The sequence below is a fragment of the Planococcus citri genome, chromosome 5 (assembly GCF_950023065.1).
Source record: "Planococcus citri chromosome 5, ihPlaCitr1.1, whole genome shotgun sequence".
In the NCBI taxonomy this organism is placed as follows: Eukaryota; Metazoa; Arthropoda; class Insecta; order Hemiptera; family Pseudococcidae; genus Planococcus; species Planococcus citri.
In genome coordinates, this window is record NC_088681.1 from 66939349 (window position 1) to 66964701 (window position 25353).

General features: G+C 35.4%; 1 protein-coding gene across 1 annotated transcript in view; it reads right to left on the reverse strand.

The window, feature by feature from the left end:
• The window catches only part of LOC135847002 (very long chain fatty acid elongase AAEL008004-like), a 61128-nt gene that overhangs the window by 29205 nt on the left and 6570 nt on the right, over positions 1 to 25353 (reverse strand). The window contains exon 2 of the mRNA XM_065366381.1: positions 3738 to 3877. Within this exon, the coding sequence (XP_065222453.1) occupies positions 3738 to 3798 (61 nt within the window). The 5' untranslated portion in view covers positions 3799 to 3877. The remainder of the gene's footprint in view (positions 1 to 3737; positions 3878 to 25353) is intronic.

Below are 25353 nucleotides of genomic sequence, written 5' to 3' on the forward strand. Positions count from 1 at the left end.
TTTTGGTAGTGAGAATTTTGAGTTAAAAAAAAGTTCAGAGTTGAGGCAGCTCGCACATTTTAAGGTTTTCATCAATATTTTTATTCATTCCCCCCCCCCAGAAATTTGGTCTCAAAAAATTCACTTTTCTCACTTGTGTCAAGAGTGGTCCTCAAAATGCATTGGAAGTCTTGGAAGTTGGGAATTGGGATATGACCTAGAAATATAGTTCCCAAAGTTGTAGCTGCCACCCAATTGCACTTATTGTAATTTTTGGATTTTTTTGAAAAAATTGGATCTTAAAAAATGCCCTGTTTTCGCTCCTGTCTGTAATGGTCTTCAAAATTCGTTTTTTGATGACCTGAAAAAAATTTCAAAGATGCGGGTGGCTATCTATTGGTGCATTTTAGGATTTTTTTTCTTTTGAAAAAGTTGAGCCACCAAAAATTGGCATTTTTTTCACATTATTCGCGTCGAAATTGGTTCTCAAAATGCATAACAGTCAGGATATGACCGAGAACAAAGATCCCCGGCCCAGAGTTGTATGACTGCATAATTTATAAATATAGGAATTTTGGAATTTTTTTGGATAAATTGGGTCCCCATAAAATCATTTTCTCGTTTTTGTTGAAAAAGGTCATTTGAAGATTTTGAGGATTTTTTTTTGTTGAAAAAATAGTCCTTCCAAGAATACACTCTCTAAAAGTCTGCCTACTCAGTTGCTAATTTTGGAGTTGTTTTTTTTTTTTGATTGGCTCTCCAAAAAAAAGTTGTAGTTTGACGTTGAAGAAATTTCGGAGTTGTTGCAGCCAGTTCCAGACTTCGTGATTTTGTTTTTTTTTTTTTTTTTTTTTTTTGAGAAAATTTGGATTGTTTAGAGTTGTAACTATCCCATCGTACATTTCGAGAACTTATTGGGACATTTTTCTGAAAAAATTGGTCATTTAAAAATACACTTTTATTCGAGAATTTCAATTTTTTTTAAATTGTGAAATCTTAAAAATTCTGCTCATTTGCTATGCTCACTTATTTTCAAATTGTACCTATAAATGTGATGGGGATTATGCAAATTTTAGCAATCTTGTGTCTTTTCCGGGAACTAATCTGGGTTTTTTGATTTTTTTTTTTTTCATCAAGTTATGGTACTTTTGGATTATTTTAGAAAATTGAAATACCCATTTTTGGACCTTCAATTTGCAGTTCGAGCAGCAGAAAATTTGTCGGTAATTCTTCTGGTAATTTCAATTTTGAAGTTAGTATGTGCTGTATTGGGTGGAGCGAAGTAGAAAGAAAATTGCTCAAACCGTGAAAAATTGCCGAATCGTCTTGAAATTCTTCAAAATATTCCTGGCAAATTTGATTGCTATTCTGTATAAAAAATTGCTTTTATGGTTTTCAAATTGATAAAAAGTTATGTTTTTAAAATCTCAAAAAAAAATGGTATTTTACGAGAAAAAAAAAACAGGATTTGTAAAATATTGTGAAAGTTACTCGAAATTTCAAAGTACAATTTTTCTTGCAGTAAAAGGGCTCAAATTTGCTAATTTTATTGAGTTAAGGAATTCTATGAGGGAAGACGAAGGGGGAGGGGGAAGCTGTGTGTGCTATTGAACTTTTACTCGTCAAAACAGAATTTTTTGCCCACGACCTCTGTCGAGTTACGAATTTTACAGACGTACATATTTTCGAATGGAGTATTTTCAAACCTGATCGCCAAAAATGGTATTTTGTCATAAAAATTCGTTCTCCAAAATCGTGAGAGGGAAATGGCTGGGGGGGGGATTTTGATATAGGTAGTTAAATTTACATATCCGATGCAAAAATTGGTTTAAGGTTTGAAATTCTTCTAGATGATTTCAGATTTTTTTTCTTCTCAAAACCAAAACTCAATTTTTTGTAAATCCCCCCCCCCCCCCTCCCCCTTAAAATTTATAGTCCTTAACACGAGTAATTTCTGCTTGTACACATCGCAAAGCATCTCGCTATTGTTTGAAGTATGAGATACCGGTTTCTCGAGTCATCAACACTGGTGATTTGTTGTTGTCTGTTGGATTTGAAAAAATGCGTGACAAAGCGCTTACTAATTATGAATTTTGATTTTTTTTTTTTGTTTATCTAATTTTCAATTACCTACCTATAGTTTCTATAGAGCTAAAGATGTTGCGAAACAGAATTGATAATTATTCGACTTGCATTTTTTGCTCCATGTCACGATATCAGATGCATTAAAAATGGTCTCCCTCGGTACGATATTATAAATATATCTAAGGTAGGTAACTCCAGTTTGCCTATATTAAGTACCAAATGACATGTGGAATTTGACTTTGACATGACTCGATATTATTTTGTTGTATGGGTAATCGACCTAATTTTACAAACAGGTCTATAAAAATAATATGCTTATTGCTTATAATATCCACCCAACAACAAATACCTATACTGTGAGGTGCTAAAAGTGTTATATAATTTACAAGGGTGACGCTGACGCAGGCCAGAATAAATTATCGAGTGTCCCGAGGTTGGATGGTCATTTTTATTTTCGTTGAACGATTTCGAATTTTTCAAAAGTATTTTCATATCTTCTCTACATCTCCCTTTCCACATTCTCTCTGTGTATAGGGTCATAGCTTGGCCAACCAATTGGAAAAAGGTGAAGAGTGATAAAAAAATGTCTCAAAGTACACGAATGTTTTTGATTTATTTTCAGTACGTAACCTTTGAGTTGACTTGACGAGTATGACCTTGACAAACGTATGTGGAAAAAAATGACACAAAACGATAACTTGACTAAATGGCAACTAGCACACGATATCTGTATCGTGTTGAAATACTATCTTCAGATATAGCAAAATGGTACGCTATATTCGAGATTATGCTCGTAGTTTTAATTGTTGTTCGGTACAAGTTACCCTGCCCTACCTGAGCAGAGCTTATAAGCCATGTGGCTCGAGAGTCGAGAGAATCGACGACGACGACTGTCTAAATGGATGAAAGTTGTAATGGACGAGCGTTAGGTCAAGAGAAGAGCAGATATTTACGAAATTCTATACATCAGCAGTACGTACACGACTTCTCGATGTGACATCATTAAAATTTATGTAGCTAATCCAATACATGGGGCGAGTACATGAGTGGCGAAGGGAGAGGAGGGACTTGTGCATTATGCATTTATTGCACAAATCTCGATGTTCGCGTGGTCTACCATCTTTGGAATCATTTAGTCGAGATCCTCGAGCTATAAAAATGCTGTAAGTCTAAGTATCTGGTTGTTGGTGCATTTTTGTGATAACACCGGTGAAGATCTGGTTGTTGTGGAAATCATGGCTGGTGTAATCTATTTGCACCGGATGGTGATGCTCACTGCTCTCTGCTGAGTGCTGAGTTCTCAGTGCTCAGTGCTGCCAATTTCATTCTGCAAGATGACGAGATGCTTTGGATGCTGCGACGGACGTGCCATCTCGACATAATTGGCCTGTTGTTTTTGTTGTTGTTGTTGTTGTCCCTGTCCGTGAGAATTTCGACGACGAAAATATTGAATCATACAAACGTGCCCATGGTATCGAACACGAAGACTCTCCGAGATAAAATCAACGTATAGATCATCTTTTTACGGATAATTTCCTCATACTCATGCACAAGGTTGAGGGTTTTAAGGGCTTATCTGGCCAAAGTAAATTCGCTGACGAGGTCGACCGCGAATAAATGACTATACAGACGTCTTAGAAGTGATAATCAGACTATGTATTCATAGTACTTACCGCTAATGGAATCAACCAGGTTTACATATCGATCTATCGCCATACGAACAAAGCCGGACATCTTGAACTCGAAGTCCGGCTGTGGGGGCGGAGTGAACCCGCCACATAACACCACCGAGGCGGTGGTGTTTTCCGATAATCTGCAACAAAAAAAAAGAAGCATATAAAAAATTAGCACACACAGATGTCAAAGTCTTTGTCACCTATCTGGATCGTGCCAGATACACTAATATAGGCACATAAATACGCAGGTACTAAAAGAGATAACCTAGTTATAATTATTATTAAAGATTGCATTACTCGTACATTTCATTGCATGGCATGTCGTATTATATTGGACCTGGACGCAACGCGAGAAGAATGAGGCGAGGTGGTAATTATACGATGTTTAATTTACGTCCTGCCCTTTTGTCTCCCTTCATCAGCAGGTATCTGTCTTTCTATCAATGATTTCTATATATTATATATTGTACTTATCTGTAACGAGATTCGAAGTGGGAGAAAGAGTGTGCGAGTGAGAGAGACAGAGAAAGAAATGCAAGATCTGCGCGTGTTTTAGGCCGCTTTGGTCTTCGCGGTGATATAACCTAATCAACTTGTTTATCAGCGAAAACATGTTATTAGTCACGCCATCATCTCTTCTGTAGATAGATAGATATTTGTACAATTCAGATGTTGAAGGTGCTCTGCAATAGTATTACCTACGAGTTCATTGTAGATGTGATTAATAATGCTGACGTACGTCTACGTACGCATATTTTGTTTGGGTGACATATGAGATCGAACTCGAGACAAACTAATTTTTTGACAACTAATCTGAGTTGGGTAAACCCTTAATTAGGTATACAAACATTGGACATTGTGGGGAAATTTTGTGTATTGTACCTTGGATTTTTCGCAAAGATTATCGAGTAAAATAATTTGAAAAATTTTTATTGCAAATTTTTTTAATGACGATGGAGAGAAAATTTTGCGAATACTTCCGACTGGAAATTCAACGATAGGATTTTCCGAAAATTAACCATTTCCTCTTCATTTTGAAAGAGAACCTACTCATAAATAAAAATTTGCAAAAATTTGGAAAAGAACTTTTATTCAGTTGCAAATTGGTATAATTCTGAAAAATCATTTAAAAAACTGGGTACTAAAGGTTGACAATTACTTGAGGAGAGATAGAGTGAGAAAAAACAGGATTTGGGTGGAGCTCAGAGGTCAAAACCTTCACAAAGCATGTCTAAGGCTCCTACTATGGGTTAATTTGGATTTTTTTTAAGCTGAATGAATTTGTAGAGGGGTGAAGCATTTTTATGAATCGTTAGAAAAACGCAAAACTCAAAAGGAATGTCGTCAAATTGAATGGTTTTTGGTTCTGTGAGAAATTTAGGATATTTCAGGGGTGGGGAAGGGAGAGGTACTGAATCTGATTGGTATTCTCAAAACCCAAAGTTCGTTTTCCAAGAACTCCCTTTGCTGATTTTACAGTTTTATAAAATTTCAGAAAATTTATCAAAAAACCAATGATCATTTTAAAATGAACAATTGATATTTTCAGGTTGAAAGAGAAGAAGAAGGAGGGGGGGGGGGAGAATTTTATTCGTGTACCGAAGACGTTGAAAATGATTTTGAAGAAATATCGCGTTTAAGTGGCGAATTTTCTGTTTTCTGTTGAACTCTCTCGAATTGAAATTTGGAATGTTTCCAAGTCCAAGCGGAAAATCAACTTTCGGAGTTTCGTAAAAATGAGATACCCGATTTACCCCCCCCCCTCCTCCTTCTATCGTCTCCTATTTACTTTGATTCAGAGTTGGTGATGATTGGAATCCGGGTTATTTGGATGAAAAATGTGATTTGATTCTTGATTAATTTTATTGGTCATGTAATGTTCCATAATTTACAAGATTTTTATATAACTGTCTTCAAATTTTGAGCTCTTTTGGTGATTTTTTATTTTTAAAATTGTTTTTATGCCATTTTATTGAATTTTATCGTTGTTTTATGCAATTTTCTCTAATTTTTTTCAAAATTCAATCAACTGTTTGGTGCTTTTTAGCTACGTATTTTAACGTCAATTTTAAAGTTATTTTATTTTTTTTTTGTAAAATTTTGTTCAATTTTAATAATATTATTATGATGAATTTTTTGTGATTTTTCACACTTTGCTTGATATTTTGGCATTTTTGCGATATTTCTCTGATATTTTTTGAGATTTTTCAACAAATTTTAGTCATTTCCTCATTTCCAAATATTTTTATGGGAGTTCAACCAAATTTTTGTGCAATTTTTTCAAAGTTTGGCTCGACTGCTTTCGTTTTTTTTTTTTTAATATAATCTAAGGAATTAGTTTTACCTACCAAATATTTTATACCATTTTAACGAATTTTCATACAATTTTTAGAATATTTTTTGGTAGAATTTCACTCAAATTTCGATTTTGATTGGTTTTTTTTTTGAAGTGTTTTCTATGCTAATTTTAAAATTTTTAATTTATGTTACGTTTTTTTTGGTTTTATTCCATTTCGATAACATTTCATCAAATTTTTTGTAATCTTCTGTGATTTTTTTTTGTATATATATTTGAGCATTTTTGCGATATTTTGTTCAATTTTTGAGATGCTTCATCAATTTTTTCGGTACATTTTGACAAAAATTTTCAGAAAATTTTCTCAATTGTAAAATATTTTATGTAAATTTTGATGAATTTTTTCGCAGTTTTCGGGATATTTCATTAATTTTTGATAAAGTTAGCAAATTTTTCTAGAATTTACTCTAATTCCAAGGCGTTTTATCGAGTTTTTGTCGTTTTCTAGATATTTTTACCTCGTTTTAAAGAGTTTTAACGATATTTTAAACTATTTTCCTAAAGTGTAGATTATTACTTATTCTGATTTTTTTTTGATTTTTAATAACTCTCAAGTTGATTTGGTGTCAATTTTATGTTTTTTATGATACTTTATTTTGATTTTTACATTTTCGTTCCATTTCAATAATATTTGATCAGTTTTTTCTAATTTCCAACAACTTTTTTTCATATGTTTGAGCATTTTATGTGATACTTTGCTCAATTTTTACGACTTTTCGTTATTTTTAATCAACATCATTTTATGTTAACAAATTTTTGATCAATTTTTAAAAAAATTTCCAACAATTTTTTGTCATATGTTTGAGCATTTTTTGCGATACTTTGCTCAATTTTTTACGTCGTTTCATTAATTTTCAATCAACATCACATCTTAACAAATTTTTGATTAATTTTTTGTTTAATTTCCAACGATTTTTTCATGTGTTTGACTTGAGCATTTTTTGCAATACTTTGCTGAATTAATTTTTACGTTTCATTGATTTTTAATCAACATCACATTCACATTTTAATAAATTTTCAGGTTATTTATGGCGAGCTCTGCTCAATTTCAATGATATGGGAGGAGGGGGCGGGGGGTCAATTTCAAAAATTTGTTTATATTAATCGCATTTTCGAGAATTCGATTAATTTTTGGCAATTTTTACTAATCCAAGCGATTCAAAATTTCATTAAAATTTTTCGACATTTTCTATACTGTTGATCGTTTTTTAATGTTTCATCCATTTTTGCCATCTTTGAGTGATATTATTTCACAATTTTTATGATTTTTTATGCATGCAAATACTCATTTCTTGGGCTTTACTCAAAGTTGAGATTATTACATAGAATTAGGTTCTGATTCCTGTTTGTTCTTTTACGTTTTCTTTTCATTTTTCGAAGCCTTTTTTACTTTTTTTTTTCGAATTTTTTTATTTGGATGATGTTTTTAAAAAGCCCGATTTGGGTTTTTTCCAAGTGAGGATATTTATGGGGGTATTTTGGAATGTCTGGTACCTATTTTGTTTTCATTTTTTTTCTGCGCTTTCTGAAACTAAGAAACTCTCCATCGGAGCCATTTCATCAAAATTTGCTCAAATATTTATCTTTGGTTCGAAATTTACCCACGTCCAAATTTTTAATAGAGGTTGAAAGAGGAAAAGTTACGAAAAACCATTCAATCGGAGGTAAAAAAATCAGAGCTTTGGTCAATGAGGGGGGAGGGAGGATGAGAAAATCTAGATTTTCATCATTTTTTCGACTCTGTTGAGCCTTGTTTTACGTCTCTTGCTGCTTTAGATTGGCTTTCAGAAGGCTGAAATTTGACATGAAAACCGTAGAATTTGTTTTTGGTTCGTCTCAATTTCAAAATCTCCATCAGAAACCGTGTGAAAAAATGTAATTTATTTCTGAAATTCTCAAACGTATTGAAAATCTTACCCCAACTTGGCTAATTGAACACTATAATCTCGTAACGATACCTGAAATTAAATAGGCTTACCAATCATTTAACGAGCACACTCCCTCATTCGCCGAGATACCGTGTATTAAATCGAATAATTTACGTACTTAGGTAATTGGATACCTACCTAGCTAGTGCATTAAGATCTATCTATAGCAAGCTGCCTCGCAATTAGCCAATTAAAACAAATCACGAATTAATAACATATACGAGAGTACATAGGTAGGTACATACAAAACGAGATGAAAAGAGAGAGAGAGATGGGTGGAAAAATGATCGATAAATGCGAACAAACTGCATCGTATGTACATAGCTAGCTATTAGTATACAGTACCTCTAAGTAAATAAACGAGAAAAACAAATTGTATAATAAGGTAAGTAGGCATACACTTTCGTAGACACAGCAGCATCGATCTTTATGCCTATTATAAAAGAGCACGCCGCCTCACCGCCACGCCTCACCTCGTCCACAGTATTAAGCAATAGTAGTACACACGGGCGTGATCCTAGGATCGATTTGTGCGCGCATGATTTGTTTAAAAACGTGTCCTTGCGCGAACAGGTGGTAAAGTGGTCAAAGAACCGGTCGTACTACGAGTATCAAGAGTAGTTCGGTTGCTGACCCATACCAAGAGGCAAGAGCGTTATATGAGGTAATCGATGATGGTTTACGGGACGAGTACACTGTACACTGTACAGTACTCTACCTGACGTGAGCTAAAACTAAGCAGAGTAAGAGAGAGATGGATGGAGAGATGGAGAGAAAGAGTTAACTGGTTGGGCGCGTTCCCAACGTCATCATCGTCTATCTTCGTCGAACGGGTCGAGCTGCTGATCTTCAGACTGCAGAGTTCAGTTCTTCTTGCATCTAGTATGCTCTCACTCTGTTGTTATCATTGCGTTAATGATGCGAAAAATTTCGTCGCTATGAATTCCGACTCACCAGTGGGCAGCTTATAGCCGGGCAGGATGCGTTATGTAAGATGTTGTGTGTATTGCCGCTTGCCCTGCATGCATACCGACGCTGATTGTGAGACGAATTTCTAAGGAAGCGTGTACCGCTAACCTCGGCCCAGACGTCAAGGTTACACTCTCGCAGATGAGCTGGTTAATTAGTTCGACTGCTAGTCTGACTCTCTGATTCGATTAGGATATAGATATAGACAAATTTTTCAAGGTACTAGGATCGATATCGATTTCTTTCTGTGTGATTGTCTGCTGGTCCAGCTTGTGCCGGATGGATGGGAATTACCTATGTACTCAAGGATGGATGAGACAGGAGGTACTTGTGGTCAAAGGCTAAGTGAGTTATTGTATGTAGAATTATTGCATTCTTGGACAAGAGAGCTTCGGCCTCGGAAGGCTAGACTGGTAAATACCTATTCTGGGGATAGTTGGAAATTGAAATTGACCAGATTCTCCAGATTTTCCTTGAGAAATTGTTCGAGCAAAATTTTTGTTTTTGAAAATTTCAATATTTTTCTCCATGAAATGGCCATTTTAAAAAATTACAAAAATTAAGAAGTAAGTAGCCAATTGAACAATCGAGAACGAAAATTCTTCAAATTGATCAAAAAAGCTTAAGAAATTCTAAAAATTGATATTTTTACGTTTTTTTACCCTGTAATCCAAATTTGGTCCATTTTCAACGGAGATATACTGTTGAATATTCTTGACCCCTCCATAAATGATGAAAAGTGGATCTTATTGTCCCTCACTCAAAAAATGAATATTTTCACGTTTTTTTCTTACTTATATGTAAATTGTAATCCTCGATTTGGGACAATCTTTATTAAAAAAGCACTGTATTTTAATGTTTTTGATTCCCCCCCCCCCTCCACATCACCTGTGAAACAAAAATAGGACTTTTTAGGCAGGTAAGGCAAAAATCCATGTTTTTTGGAAGTTTCGGCAAAAAAACAAAAATTTAAGATCAACTTTGGCTAAAATTATGATCACTTAACTATTTCATCAAAAAATTACTTTCTGAGAATTTTGACGAAAAAAATCACAACTTTTCGTCAACTCGCCAAAAATTGACTCTCTCTCAGAATTTTGACAAAAACCGGAAATTTTTTGACATTTTGGCAAAAGCAGTGGTTTTTTGATCAATCTTGGCAAGAACAAGACTGTTTGAAAATTTTAGCAAAAATTGGCCCCATTGACAATTTTACCTGAAATGGGCACTTTTCGACAACTTTGACAAAAATTGACACTTCTTGACTATTTTTACAACAATTTATGCTTTTTCACACTCGTCGTTGACTTGGGAGAATTTGACAGGAAAAAAATAGACCTTTGTAAGCAAGATTGGTAAAAAAAAAAAACGTAACTTTTGGAACGAAGAGAGGACTTGTTAAACAGATAAGTCGAAAATCAGTTATTTTTGTGGTTTGGAGTGGAAAGGGAGGGGGCGGGGTGCAAAAAATTATGGACTTACAACTTTCGAGAATTAGCCTGCCTCTAAAAAATAAGTGAAAAAAATGCCTGCTTAGAAATATTATGCTCGGATTGAAAAATTTTAAAATAATTTGTACTGCCGACAATAATTTTACGTATTTTTTTGATATTTTTCAACTTTCGGAGGTTCATTCAGGGGGGGGGGGGTAAACATCATTTGGACGAAGACCAAAAGAGGATTTTTCTCGAAAATGATGCTTACCTATTTAGAAGGATTCTGCACACCGAACATGTTTTTAAAAAATTTCTACAAACATTAATTTTTAATTTTTTTTTATTTTTTCCAAATTGGGGGTGGGGCTTCATACAAGAGAACTAACACCATTTGGGGGTTCAACGAAGGTTTTCCTTGAGAAAAGGGTTCCCTGAGTTTGATTTATTCTCAGTGTTTCTGTTTTTTTTTTCTTCAAATTTTCTAGGCTCCTGAAGTCCTAGTTAGGGGACCAATATGATTTGAAGGGCCTCGAATATTTTTTATTGAATATAGGGAATTATTTTTAGAAAAATCCTGACGCTGAAACAAAACATTTTGGTAAATTGAACTGTTTTTAATTTTTAATTTTCTTCAACTGAAGGGGGTGGGGGGCTACTGGCACCACTGTTTGTGCAGTTTGGCGAAAAATAGAACAGAGCGAATTATTTTCTCATCGGAGGTAACATCTTGGGGTGTGGGAGGTGGACAATCCAAACTTTGCAAAATAAGGTATACTTACCCTAGGGCTCTATTATGGCATTTTATAAAAATCTGAAATTTACAAAAATATCACTGAAAGTTCCGGAATGGCTTGAAACTGTCTTTAGTCGCAATTCAGTATGTTGAAATTGAGATTTAATGTAAATTTTTGCTTTCCAACTTCATTCAAATTTCTTGAAATTTATAAATTTCGGTCAAAAATCAATTTTTGAACTGGCACTCCTGGAATTTCAAAGTAACCATCTAACATGGTCGAGAGGGGGCCCAATAAGCATCGATCAAAGTTATACGTATGGCGAAGTTAATTTTCGGCCCTTGCAGAGCAATTTGAAATTTCTGGAGAAAGTTATAAAATTGCTGGAGATCCCAGAATGGCTAAAAAATCCTAGTTGTTGATTAACCAAAAATTATCTTTGGAACTTAAGTTAAGGGTTGGTGAGGAAGGTAGGTAGAACCGAAAAGAGCGAATACCTAGACTAGACTTACCCTACCTACTGTAAAATGAATTCGAACTTGAAAACCTAAAAAAAATCAGCAAATGACTTCAAAATAACTCAATTCAAATAAAATTTGCTCTTCGTGTAGCCAAAAAAAAAATCCTTTCCATTTCAAATTTATTTTTCTCGATCTACTGGAATTCTGTAAGTAAAATGTATTTTACTTATTTTACTCATTCTTCGAGTAGAAAAATCTGTCGAATGATTGAAATTTTAGCACATTCCGAGAGAATACCAAACTCGCACCTTCGCAAGAAATTCATCAATGTCGCTACATGACACATATTTTTTTGACGGATTTTATACGAGGTTGCATCTAATTTTTGCAGAACCGAAGGCAAAAACATTGTTTTAAAATATGCATTGACCGCCAAAAATTAGACCATCCTATCATTTTGTTTGAATGAAAAATCGACTCAAAAATCCATCCTTAACGAATATATGTAGCAAAACGTTGAAGCAAGGAACAATAATACAAGTTTCCTTAACCCCGGAAAACTTTCACGACAGCCGCATTCCATCGACGGGAAAATCAGATACCATAATTCCTCGTTTAACATACTGTGAAAATAACACACAAACGGACAAACAAACCAAACAAAAACATAATCGACGACTAAATATCTCACAACCTAGACCTCTGAAGCGTACTCTTACCTATTGCAATTCCCACGTGCTCGTGCACCTTTCGTCACCGGCCATTGACCATCTAAGTGTACAATAAGTACTCGTATACGTAATTACTCGTCGACGTCGGTAGCTCGCCAAGTCGCCAATGCAGCCAAATTATATTTACGCGTTGTTTATTTTGACGAAAAATTCGACTCAAGTATCCGTAACAATACCCTGGATATCCCCTATTATTCTAGCATAAGAGATCCGTATGGATCATTAATCTATAATCCTATATTTCCTTAAAAGAAAAACAAATGCACACGTAGGTAGCTGTACTTTACTAAATACTCGAGCCATTGCCATTACGTATATGTTTATGTCATTTACCGACGACTACATAATATACGACGACGACGACGAAGAACGACAGTAAGTAAAACCAATGTCAAGGATGTTTCCGTACGTAACCGAATCGTGTTTTCTGTTCAACTTGTACGCATTCCTGTGGCGCATTTCGTTTCAACCAGTTTCGATTATTTTATTTTATTTTTTTACGATTCGCAAGTTTGGTAACGAGAAGTGTTGAAAAAATTCGTACATTTATTGAGGCAGGTATTTGGGTCTGGGACATGAACGTATAGTAACATTCCTGATTCATTTTTCCATTTATGGAGGGCATCGAAATTCAGTTAGGTATTCGATTCATGAGCCTGTGTATTTGGTGAATTTCACCAAGAACGGTACTTCAAATTTATTAGATTCGAGTATATGTAAGTTGTGCACTCGTTTTATGGACATATAAAATTTTTCCAACGGAGACGTGCACAAAACAAATCATGTTTTGGATTTCGGATTTTATAGAATTATGTGTGTTCCTCTTCCTTTCACCAGATTTTGAATGGATTTCAAGTGGGTTTTTGTAAAACTAGAATTGGGGAGGGGGAGGGGGTAGATTTTTGAGTATTCGATTCATGAGCCTGTGTATTTGGTGAATTTCACCAAGAACGGTACTTCAAATTTATTAGATTCAAGTATTATAAGTTGTGCACTCGTTTTACACAAACATAAAATTTTTCCAACAGAGACGTGCAAAAAACAAATCATGTTTTGGATTTCGGATTTTATAAAATTTTGTGTGTTCTTTTTACCAGATTTTGAATGGATTTCAAGGGGATTTTTGTAAAACTAGAATTTGGGAGCGGGAGGGGGGGGGGTAAATTTTCGAGTATTCGATTCATGAGCCTGTGTATTTGGTGAATTTCACCAAGAACGGTACTTCAAATTTATTAGATTCAAGTATTATAAGTTGTGCACTCGTTTTACACACGCATAAAATTTTTCCAACGGAGATGTGCACAAAACAAATCATGTTTCGGATTTCGGATTTTATAAAATTTTGTGTGTTCTTTTTACCAGATTTTGAATGGATTTCGAGTGGATTTTTGTAAAACTAGAATTTGGGAGGGGGGGTAGATTTTCGAATAGATTTCGGATTTTTGTTATCAGTTTCCTTGTAAAAAGAACAGACCTACTGCGAATAATTCCTTTAATTCAACTATCTATCACTCATCAGCAATTAGGATTTTTGGGTCGTTCTTGAACCTCCAGCGGTTTTATAATTTTCTCCAGAAATATCAAATTGCTCTGGAAGGGCCGAAAATTAACTCTGGTTGATGCTTATTGGGCACCCTTTCGGCTATTTTAGGTGGATACTTGAAAATTTCAGGAGTGTCAGTTCAAAAATTGATTTTTGACCAAAATTTATAAATTTCAGAAAATGTGAATAAAATCAAAATTTTCAAATGAAGCTCATAACAAGCGGTTTTTCCAGTGAGATATCGTATGATGGTTCATAGGATCACGTCACTCTGAAACGATCTACATTTGACCGTTTTGTAGGCTCCAGCGAGTTTTCAAAAATTACTTCCAATGTTTTTTTTTTCACTTTTTCTAAAATTAACAAATTTTGAATTGACACTCTTGAAATTTTCGCGGCAACGATCTGAAACAGTGAAACGGTTAAGAAGATGCCTAATTCAGGCTCATCGATATTATATGTCCTAAAGTTCATTTTCCGCCCTTCCAGGACGATTTGAAATTTTTAGAGAAAATTGAAAAATTATCGGAGGCTCCAGAAAGACTCAGGCTCAATCCTCCGAGGAGCTTTGAGGCATCAATAACAGTAGAGCTGGCTGAGTTACAAAAAATGGAATTCTAAATCAATGTAGAGTAACAATCGAGTGAAACATTAAATTGGGTTCTCAGGTTCTATAAGCAATAGGGACAGAGGAAGATCGTCAATGAGATACAGGGTCATCCAAAAAAGACTTTACCATTTCAAACGCGCGTATATAAGACAACAGTGCATTTTAGCGCCGAACTCTTGGCAGCACTGAATTCCTTGAAGAATTCCATTTTTAAAACACTCCCCACAAAGTCAGTTTGGTATAAACGTTCGGCTGCCAGAGCGATTTTTGTAAAAAAGTACATTTTTGCACAAAAGCTCATTTTTATCATGTCACAACTTTTGAAAATCGAAAGCCGAACGTTTATACCAAACTGACTTTGTGGGGAGTGTTTTAAAAATGGAATTCTTCAAGGAATTCAGTGCTGCCAAGAGTTCGGCGCTAAAATGCACTGTTGTCTTATATACGCGCGTTTGAAATGGTAAAGTCTTTTTTGGATGACCCTGTAGACAGGCTGAGTCTGTGATCGATAAAAAGATCAGTTGCAGAGGCAAATAAGGACCATTAGTTTGGACTAAGAGGTGTCTCTTGGAAATTCATTATCACGGTCTCTACCAACACGAAAAAAGTGAGAATTTGACTTAGGTAGCGCAAAAGCGCGAAAATAATATAAAAATTTATAAAATCTGTTGTCGTTTTCAATTTTTTTTTTTTTTTTTTTCAATTTCCTCTATTTTATACTTCTATAATTATAAATATTCAAAAGTTTGTGCCCTCGCTTTGCTTGGGCAACTTGACTTTTTTTTTCAAATTTTCTGAAAAATGATTGTTCAAAAACAATGAGGTACTTTTACAAAATTTTGAGTAAAGAAAGAAATGAAAATTGTGCAGGTCATTGCATAGATTTTTTTCAAATTTCAAAAAAGTGCTCCAAAAATCACAAGAATGTCTCGATTCTGGATTTAAATGGAGAAAAATATTTTTAAAAATGCCCTGTTAGAATATTTTAAAAATCTTATAACACCTTGAAGACTTGATGGGGAGGGGGGGGGGTAACAACGGGTAGATTTGATGACATTGACGCGGTACGATTTTTTATTTTGGGAGTACGGAAAAGGCACGAATTTAGTTTTCGGGATTCCAGTGCCCTAGTGGACACCCTGAATGATGATGATGATGATGATGATGATGTTTCTTATGCTGATAATGGTGCTTCGGATGATTTTTCAGTATACGAGACTTTGAAAAAATAATTCAAAAGTTCAAATAAAAGATGATAAAATCCACTAATTCTATTTTCGATCGATTTTTTTCAAATGAATTACAGGTCTAGAGAGGTACCTATGCGATTTCTTCACATCTCTCGTCCTCAATGAGTTATCGACTGTTGAAAATTTCAGTATACCTCATCGCACCCCTCGCTCTTCCAGGAAACCAGTTGGATAAAAATTGCACGTAACTTAGCAAATTTCGTACGTCTAAAAATAGTAAACACCTCCGAATCAACTGGTTTTGGTCAAAGGTTGAATAAACCCGTTGTGATTCTAGAAATTTCGCAAATTCTCGCATAAGCATTATTGGTAGGGTTACCTGTAACTTCACCTCGTGCCCAGATTAATTGATTTTAGCGCCCACGAAGATCATCTAATCTATACTCGTTTTGTGTGTTCGATCGCGACTCCACAGCGAGCCAATTTTTATTGGCGAACAATGTCAACATACTTAGCTATAGATACAAGTACATAAATGTATAGTCATAATATAATAGGCAGATAAGTGCAGACTAACTGTGTATGTGTGTAGAGGACTAGAGGTACTCGGTGATTGAAAAAGAACGCGGCCACAGCGGTGGTACACCACAGGTCGCAAACCTGTTTAAATTCTATAACCATGTGACAGTGAAACAACACTACACTCAGTCATAGGTAAGGTACAACCATAAGACAAAGATAGGATATAAGCTCACACATTCGCACACATACATACAAAGCCCTAAAGTAGCTGTGCTGCTTTCATCGTGTTTGGTAGTTCGGTGTGTGCTTGTGTGTGTACGTTGTTCTTTCTACGAGTATGCTGTTTTCTTTAATAAGCTCACTGGTCGTTGGTATGGTCTTCGTCTTCGACTCGTCTAATGAATGAAGATGCAATATTCGTTATATAATTTCTCCGTTTCATGGTCACCGGGTAACTCTGCTGAACGGTGCGGTGTGTGTGTGTGTATGGGTCTTACCTATGTGTATTTTCTATAACGAGTAGATGTACTCGATTATGTAAGTATTATCCGTCGTGTGTTTACATTTTCTTTCTCTATTTACGTATTAATTTCACGTTGTCGTCGTCGTTGTCGCCGTATACCTATATTGCCGTTTCTGTGTAGTCGTTGTTGTTGATTTTTATATATTATTTTTATTACTTTTGCAACGTTTTTAGAGGAGGTAAAACCGCATCGTCGTATAGCACGAACATATTACCTATACGAGAAGAAAGGACGGGGGAGGGGGGAACAAGAGATGAAGAGAGAGACAAAAAGAACGCATATGTTGCAAAATGATTGTATTATAGGCTACACAGGTAAGGTACCCTTACCTTATACCCGATGATCGTTGATCTTGCGCTGCTAAAAAAAAAAAAACGTGTATTGTGCAGCAGGCGATGCTATAGCGATGCGAATTGCATAATCGTCATCGGCTCTTTCGAGATCAATATCAAATTGTACGTAGTACGTACCTTACCTACCTACCTACCTATACAGAAAAGTAGCGATGAAAAAAATGCGACTGCGACCTATATACCTACAATGTTCGAATGGTCATAGAGACCTATCAATCGTCGGTTTACGCCGTTGTCGAGATTGTGGTATTTTTATCGTATTTTTCAACGGCCAACAAGAATTTACAATGCTGTCGTAAAAATACGCGAATGAGGTGGCGAGTCTGCTTGATAAAATGTGTCGAATTCGTGCGTGATAGGTTTGTATCTATAGGTGTGAGTCGGGTGTCTAAACGTATATAAATGTAGGCACGTGAAACTTATGACTGTGGCTCAATACTTAGGCGCTTCAAAACTGCAAATACTGATTTTTGGATAAGTGGATTTTTCAAAATGTTGCTAGAAGCTTTAGAACGGTTTGAAACTGTCCCTATAGTCGACTCATTTGCTTGAGGCTTTTGCTTTAGAACTACTCAAAACCATTCGATACTGTTTCCAATCGAATTTGAGGGCCGAAAATAAAGTATGTGCCAAATTTCAGTTCTCCAGGTTAATTTGGTAACATTTTGATTTTTCCCTTCCTTTTTGGGCTGAAAATTCGCCAAAACTCTGATGAAGAAGTTTTAAAATAGCACCTTTTGTTCAACTCCTTAAAAAAACCTGCTCTGAAAAGAATAAAATGTGTTTTTTTCCCTATCTTGTCGACGATTCAGCTCGGAATACTTATACGAGTATTATTGACTGAAATGGTTAATTTTGAATTTTCAAAAATTCACCAAGAATCAAAAAATCATTTTGATCAGCTGAAATTTTAAGTTTGAAAGTTTCAGACACGCTATCTATTTCCTAAAGTCGCTGTTTCTTTTAAATCAAGAATGTACGAGTATATCCTGAAAGGTTCCCTTATGAGAGATGGCGCATTTGTGTTCCAAAAAAAAACTTTACTGTGTGTTGGCTCTTTCCCTTCAAAGGCCATCACCTTTGTTTTTGATGACAAGATTCTCATTCCATACTTATCAGCTACTTTCTGAAGGTTGTACATTGCTCTCTGCAAGTCATCTTCGTTGTCAGCAAAGACCACCTGATCATCAGCAAACAGCAGGGTATTGACATGGGAGTGTCGTTGATGTCTAGCTCTTTTGGCTTGGTTTTCAGCCATTCTTTAATCATGTCATCAAAGTGGATGTTGAACAGACTACATGACATTGGGCATCCCTGTGTTACTCCTCTTCCTATCTTCTTTGCTTCCGACATATTTCCAGATCTTACCCTTATTACATTATCCGTGTATATTTCTTCAATTAGGCGTACTATTTGTTCATTCACTTTGATTTTCCTCAGGATTTCAAACAACTTCTTCCTTTGTACTTGATCATATGCCTTCTCCAGATCAACAAAGCACATGTGGGTCTCTCGGTTATATTCTCTTCTCTTTGCCATCAGCAGCTTTGTTGCATATACTCCATCTATGCATGATCTTCCCTTATTTTATTGGCTCCTCATGGCTCTCGATTCTTCTCGCTAGCATTTTTGCAAGTATTTTGTAAGCAGCATTTAGTAGGCTAATTTCCTGGGTCATTTCGGTCTGCTTTTTTAAAGATGGGTATTACAATTGCAGTGCAGAAGTCTTCTGGTATGGTCACACCTGGTAGTATTTTATTGTAGAAAGATAGCAGTCTCTTCTTAATGGTTATTGTGGCGTTCTTGAATAAGCCAACGTAGACATGTGCGCCGCCGATTTCACGCCGGCGCGCCGCCGCCGATAATTTGAATTTTGATGCGCCGATGTCTTATCGGCGTGAAACGGCGCGGAAAATGGTCTTAAAAAAGATCCCACAGCCCTTGAAACCCCAAATTTTGGTACCAATGTCAATTTTTTAAAAAAAAATTTCAACTCTCTCCAATTGAAGTCTTTTTATGGTTTTATATTTTGGGTCAAATAAAGATCAAAGATAAAAGTGGGGCCCTCAAAACCTCTGTTACCAAAATTTTCTCTATTTTACAGGCAAAACTATGGGTTTGTTGGACTAAATATTTCATCAGAATCATTGTACGCCATGTTCATGCCGCCGCGCCGCCATTAATTTAGAACCGGCGTGAATTTCAGCGCACGCCGTTGAAACGCCGCCGCGCTGATAAAAATTGACCTTACGCCGCCGCCGTGCAATTTCCTAACGGCGCACATGTCTATCTGTTGGTAATTTATCACTGCCTGGGGCTTTTCCATTTCTGGAGATTTTCAAGGCTCCATCTAGCTCTTCCCAAGCGAATGGCTCATACTTGACCACCTCATGGTTTGCCGCTTCAATTTCATTGTTGGGAGCACTCCGTAGGTTCATGTAGTATTTGACCATTTTTTCATAGTCTGGTGGGGCAATGTTGGCTCTGTGTACCTCATCTTCCAATATTCTTTTGATTATTTTGTACACTTTTGGTTTCAGTTTATATGTGTCCCTCTCCATGTTTGCCACAAACCTTTTGTATTGTTCCTGTCATGTTTCTCTTATCATCTTTTTTGTCTTACGGCACTGTTCGTTGTAGCTTCCTTTGTCTTGTACATTCTTTGAACTCATCCACTTCCAGAAAAAGGTCTTGTTTCCTCTTCACTTCTCTTGATAGTTTGTCGTTCCAGATTTTCAGCTTTTTGTAGTTTTGTCTACTTGATCTTTTTCCTAGTGCCTCCTGTGCTGCTCTCTGTGCAATAGTTTTCAGGCATACCCAATCCTTTTCTACATCCTCTTCTATTGGTAAGTCTTTTTTGATGATTTCCAATTTTCATTTTGTACAGCCAGTTTGTTACTGAATCGTTTAATGAGTTGATGTTGTGCTGCATCTGTTTACTAGTGGTCTGCACGGGCCTGTCCGAAAGCCCGTGAGCCGAGCCCAATAAAAGTCGAGTCGGGTCAGGCCGGGCTTGTTGGGCTTTCTCAGGTTCTGGTTTCAGTACCTAACTGGTACTCAACGCATGCGCTGCGAGTACTCGTAAATAAAGAAGTGTAGCACCATGTTTACGTCACAACAATGCCTATTGTTGGGAAAACCATCTCTTTGCATCACGCCAACGTTGCAACAAAATTTATCAGAAGTGTTGAAAAATTATTGTCGGGTCGGGCTTGTTTTGGGCTTTCGGGTCGGGTTGGGCTTTTTGCCCAAGTACTCGGGCCGGGTTGGGTAAGCCAGTGGGCTTGCCCGACCCGCGCAGATCACTACTGTCTACATTCAGTTGTCTTTCCTATGTTGTTGACTCTAATGGCTGCTTTGAGGAGATGGCGATCTGATCTGATGTCATAGCCTCTAAATACCCGCACATCTAGCATTGCCTTCTTGGCATGGATGTTCGCCACCACATAATCGATTATTGCCTTTTGGTCTCTAGCTGCCCATGTGATTTTATGGCATTTCTTATGTAGGTAGAACCCATTCATAATTGTGAAGTTGTTTTAGCTTGAGATGTCAATCAGCCTTTTCCCATTCTTGTTTAATGTGATCTCTCTGTGTCTTTCTTGTAAATTTATATTCTCTTATTCTAGGGCATCATTAGCTGAGAGTTGTTGCATTTGCATTCCAAAAAAACTGTTGTCATTTCTGGAAGTTTTCAAAGGCATTGGTGAAATTTAAATAGCATTTTCTCTTTTTTATGACGTTCAGTTGGTGAATTTTGTAATTTGGTCTTGGCTTATATCAGCATTTTTCTTGCAAAGTCATTAACTGAAGTGCTTAAATTGTACCAAAGCCATGAATATATGCTCTAAAAACTCTAAAAAGTCTCAAAGCTTCTTAAAATTTTGAAAATTGTACAAAAATTGTCCAAAACTTGTTCAAAACTTTAAAAAGTGTTCAAGTTCAAGATTTTTAAAAATTACCAAGTTGCTCTAAAATTCCCAAAAACTTTGAAAAATTGCTGAAAAGTCGTATCAAAACTGTCTAAAAATCATTAAAATCATTCAACAATGTCAAAAAATTGCTAAAAGATGTCAAAAACTTCTTAAAATTTTATAATGTTTCTACAATTTAAAAACTTCGAAAACTGTTCAGAAGTGTTGAAAAAGTGTTTAAAAGTGTAAAATTGTGCACTAAATGCCCCAAAAGATTGGGCCCCTGTAGGTATTATTGAATTTTGGATGCTTAAAGCCCATGCCATTATGAGCAAAAATTTTCAAAAATTAAAAAAGTCCGCGAAAATTTTGAAAAGTTTATAAAACCGTTATGCTCTCAAATAATTTAGGAATTTTTCAAAAATTTTCAAAAAGTCAAATATTTTAAAAATTACAAAATATTTTGAAAAACTTCCAAAAATTATAAAAATTGCTCAGTAGTTGCGAATTCTGTACAAAAACATTCTCCAAAGGTTTGAAAATTGCTCAAAAATGTCAATGATTGTTTTAAAATTGATAAAAAAATTTTCCAAAAATTTGAAAGTGTTCAAAAACGTCTTCTTACTGAAGTTTTTTCAAAAATGAATGTTCACTTACTTAGTTAAAAAATTGTCAAATCTTTCAAAAAAATGTCAAAATTTACAAGTGAAGTATTCAAGAGCATTGAAACTTTTATTTCAATATCTAAAAGTTTTGAATTCTTTTTTTGGGGGGGGGAGTGTTTTTAATAACATACTACATAGATTATTACACCCTTCGTGAGGAGTTTTATATAGAGTTTGCTAGGTTATGTTTCTCGATAAAGATAATGAATTTTTCAATTTTGGATGTTTTAAAATTTTCCAAAAACATTTGAAAAAGTGCTCAAAAATTTCTCCTAATTTTTCTAATTTTTTTCTACAATTGAGATTTTTTGAAATTAAAAAAAAAATCGAATGTTCAAAATTGTTTAGCATCTACAAATATTTACAAAAACGTGTAAAATTTTGGAAATACGAGTACGTAGCTCAAAAGTTGCAAAAACTTCAAATCTACTTCAAAATTTTAAGTACTCACGTAATTTTTCAAAAACGTCGAAAGTGCTGAGAAATAATTTTTAAACTTGACCAAAAATTAACAAAATTCAGAATTATTTTGAAATTCTCTAAATAATTAAAAATTTTGGGCATGAGCTTCTTTGAAATTATGAACTTTTTTTACAATTTCAAAAATTACTCATACATTTTACAGTGCTTACTATTTGGAAAAATTGTTAAAAACTTCGCAAGCAAGGGTTCCAAAATTTGAAAAACTTCAAAATTTATAAATGTTTGATAAAGCTTAATCAATTTTTAAAGTTTTTAAAAAGTCTAGCAATTTTCCCAAAACTTCAAAGGTAAATTTCTAAAACTGTGTAACAAGTTTGAAAATTTGTCAAAGAGTTTCTAAAAGTGAAAATTTTCAACAAATTTAAAGCTGCTGAAAAATTTTAATGTCTGTTTTAAAATTTTCCAAAAATCTAAAAACACCAAGTTCAAAAATAAGCAAAAAAATTCACTTCAAAATGTTCAAAATATTTTTAAATTTCAAAAATGTTGTTCAAAAATTTGAAAAATTGTTTCAAAATTTTGATAGGGTTGTAAACTTTTACTCGAAAATTCGCCAAGTTCAAAAACCAGCAACGTATGCTACGGCATTTTTCATCCCAATTTGTTTATAGAATACCTAGAGCATGTTTTCGTCTCATTTCATATCCCAAGTACATAGTACCTACGAGTACATTACATTGAATAGGATGCCACAGCGTGAAGTACATGTGTACTTAGTCTTCTACATTATTTTGGCACTAGGTTTTTTTCATGGTTAAAACCCGACAATCGGTTATTTCGTCTTCGTATAGCTGTAGGTTGTACCTACCTGGTTAATTAATTTACCAACGTTGTAATATCAGCCTAGATAATTTGTTTAATTGTTGTCATCAAATACTCGAGTTGCACTATGTGGCTCTGAGAGATCGTTGATTCGTCGGTGCTGTTGGGTTAAGGTTGATTTTAACTCTGGTCTGACGACACAGGATATAACGATGTGATTTTCGATTGATATCTTGACAGATAGTGTACTAGTAATTTCCATATACTCTACACTTGTAATTAGTAGGAAGGCTTTATCTCGCGAACCTTGAAAATCTATCTGTAAGTACGAGTTTAGGATACCATAAAGTAGCGTTTATCACCTCTTATTCGGGAAAACCGTGGCTATATTTTTCGCGAATACGGACATGCTACAACACACGCGACTGGCGAGTTGACAATTTACGGATCTTTAACGTAGGTAAGAGCAGAGAATACCTAAACTTATGGGTATTATTTTTAGCAAAACTGGTTCGAATAGCCGCTGCCGCCTGCGGGAGATTTTGGCCAAATGCCCGTGGATATCTGCATAAATTTTTAATGCATCGAGTAGATTTCCTATACTTTGTCGGGTTGTGTGGAATGTTTTCCTCGAGAAAATTCTGGTTCTCGGTGTTGTTGACTAAGATTTTACCAAGTTGTCGCTGCGTGTAGGGTACCGTTTATTGCGGAGATGAGCACGATTTTTTGCAGATACATACGAGATTTTCTTCTTGTACCCTTGCTGATTGGCGAATAAACAAATAACAGGTTAACGAGCACACGAGCGATTTGCAAAGTCGATGTCGATGGTCTTCGGCCAAGACTTCGATCCGGCTCGTAGAATGTTCTGGAAGGATTAAAATTAGCCAGAGTGCGATGACATGTGGATATCGTGAAGAACACCTTGATGGTGTCTTACTATTAGCCTTTCTCGGTTTGGAGATTTAGGTGTAGTTTTTCGACGAAAATAGCTAATCTGGCTGCGCTTTCGACATTCCTAATTCGTCGATGAAAGATTTTTTCGAGATATTTAAGAATGAGGTATTGAACAAAGGTCGTTAGCGATTGAACTGTGAAACGATGTGCGTGTGATATCAAGGACAGAGTCGATCAAATTGTAGGCCTACTTGTTAGTTTAAGATACCTTGGCGTTTTTCGAAGCTCGGCTCAAAATTATAGTGAGATTTCGAAATAGGTTTCTGAGAATTTTCCCGCAAGTTGATTTTATTCGAAGTCAAGAGCGTAGCCAGGATTACTCTGAGGGGAGTGCAAAATAACATTTTTTAGATCTGGAAAAGGTCAATGATTCAGTTGGGGGGGGGGGTGTTTGTAATTACTTACTTGATTATTACACCCGTCGCGTCGTGTGAGATTTAAATCGAGTTGTTAAGGTCAAGTTTTTTAATTACGTCTAAGAATTTTTTAATTTCGGAAGGGTCGTCTGGTATGAATATGGATCTTTCATCTATTTGTAGGGATAGTCTGTGCTGATGTGAGGAGGGACAGCGAAATAGTAAAAAGTTGGACTGATATAAGTTCTGATGTGCAGAACTGGCATGTGGGTTTTGGGGTCTTTTCATAGAGGTGATTGCGGGTGATTTTTGTGTGGTCAATTCTCAATCTGGTTATAATGATTTCTTCAAGTCTATTTAGTTGAGATAGGTTTTTCCAAGGCTGAGTAGTTTTTTTTTTGTGGTGAAAGAGCTTGTTTGATGTTTGGAGGGACCAAAAGTTTTGCCATTCCTCAAGTGTGTTTTGGGTGAAGATAGATTTAAGGTCGTCAGCTGTGATAAATGTGAAAGGAGAAAGAGTAGTGGCGGATTTTGCATTTTTATCTACAATTTCATTTCCTGTGATTCCAACATGGCTGGGTACATACATAAACTGGATGAAGAAGTTTGAATTTTGTAAATCAAATACAGTTTTATGGATATTTTTAATTAGGGAGTGGTCAGGAAATAGATTTTGGATAGCAGTTAGTGAGCTGAGGGAATCACTCTGAATTAAGAAAGACTTATTTTCTGATTCATAAGTGAATATATCACAGAGGCAGTGGAAAATAGCTGCGAGTTCGGCAGTGTAGATTGAAGAGCAGGTATGGATTTTAAAATTTGAAATTTTATCATTAATAGAGTAGGCATACCCTGAATGAAGTGTTGGTATTTTTGACCCATCTGTAAAACAGAGATTGGATTTTTTGTATTCTAATAAGAGTTCAAGATAGTTTTGTTTTATTACTAGTGAAGAGTGGCTATTTTTTGGGTAGTTAATAAGTTGTGTATTGACTTGAGGAGGCCTGAGGAGCCAAGAGGGATATGATATTGGTTGTTGGATGAGTGTTTTAGGATTGATTTGAAGATCATTCAACATTGTGATGAAATTAGAAATGGGTCCTTCTATATGATCGAAAT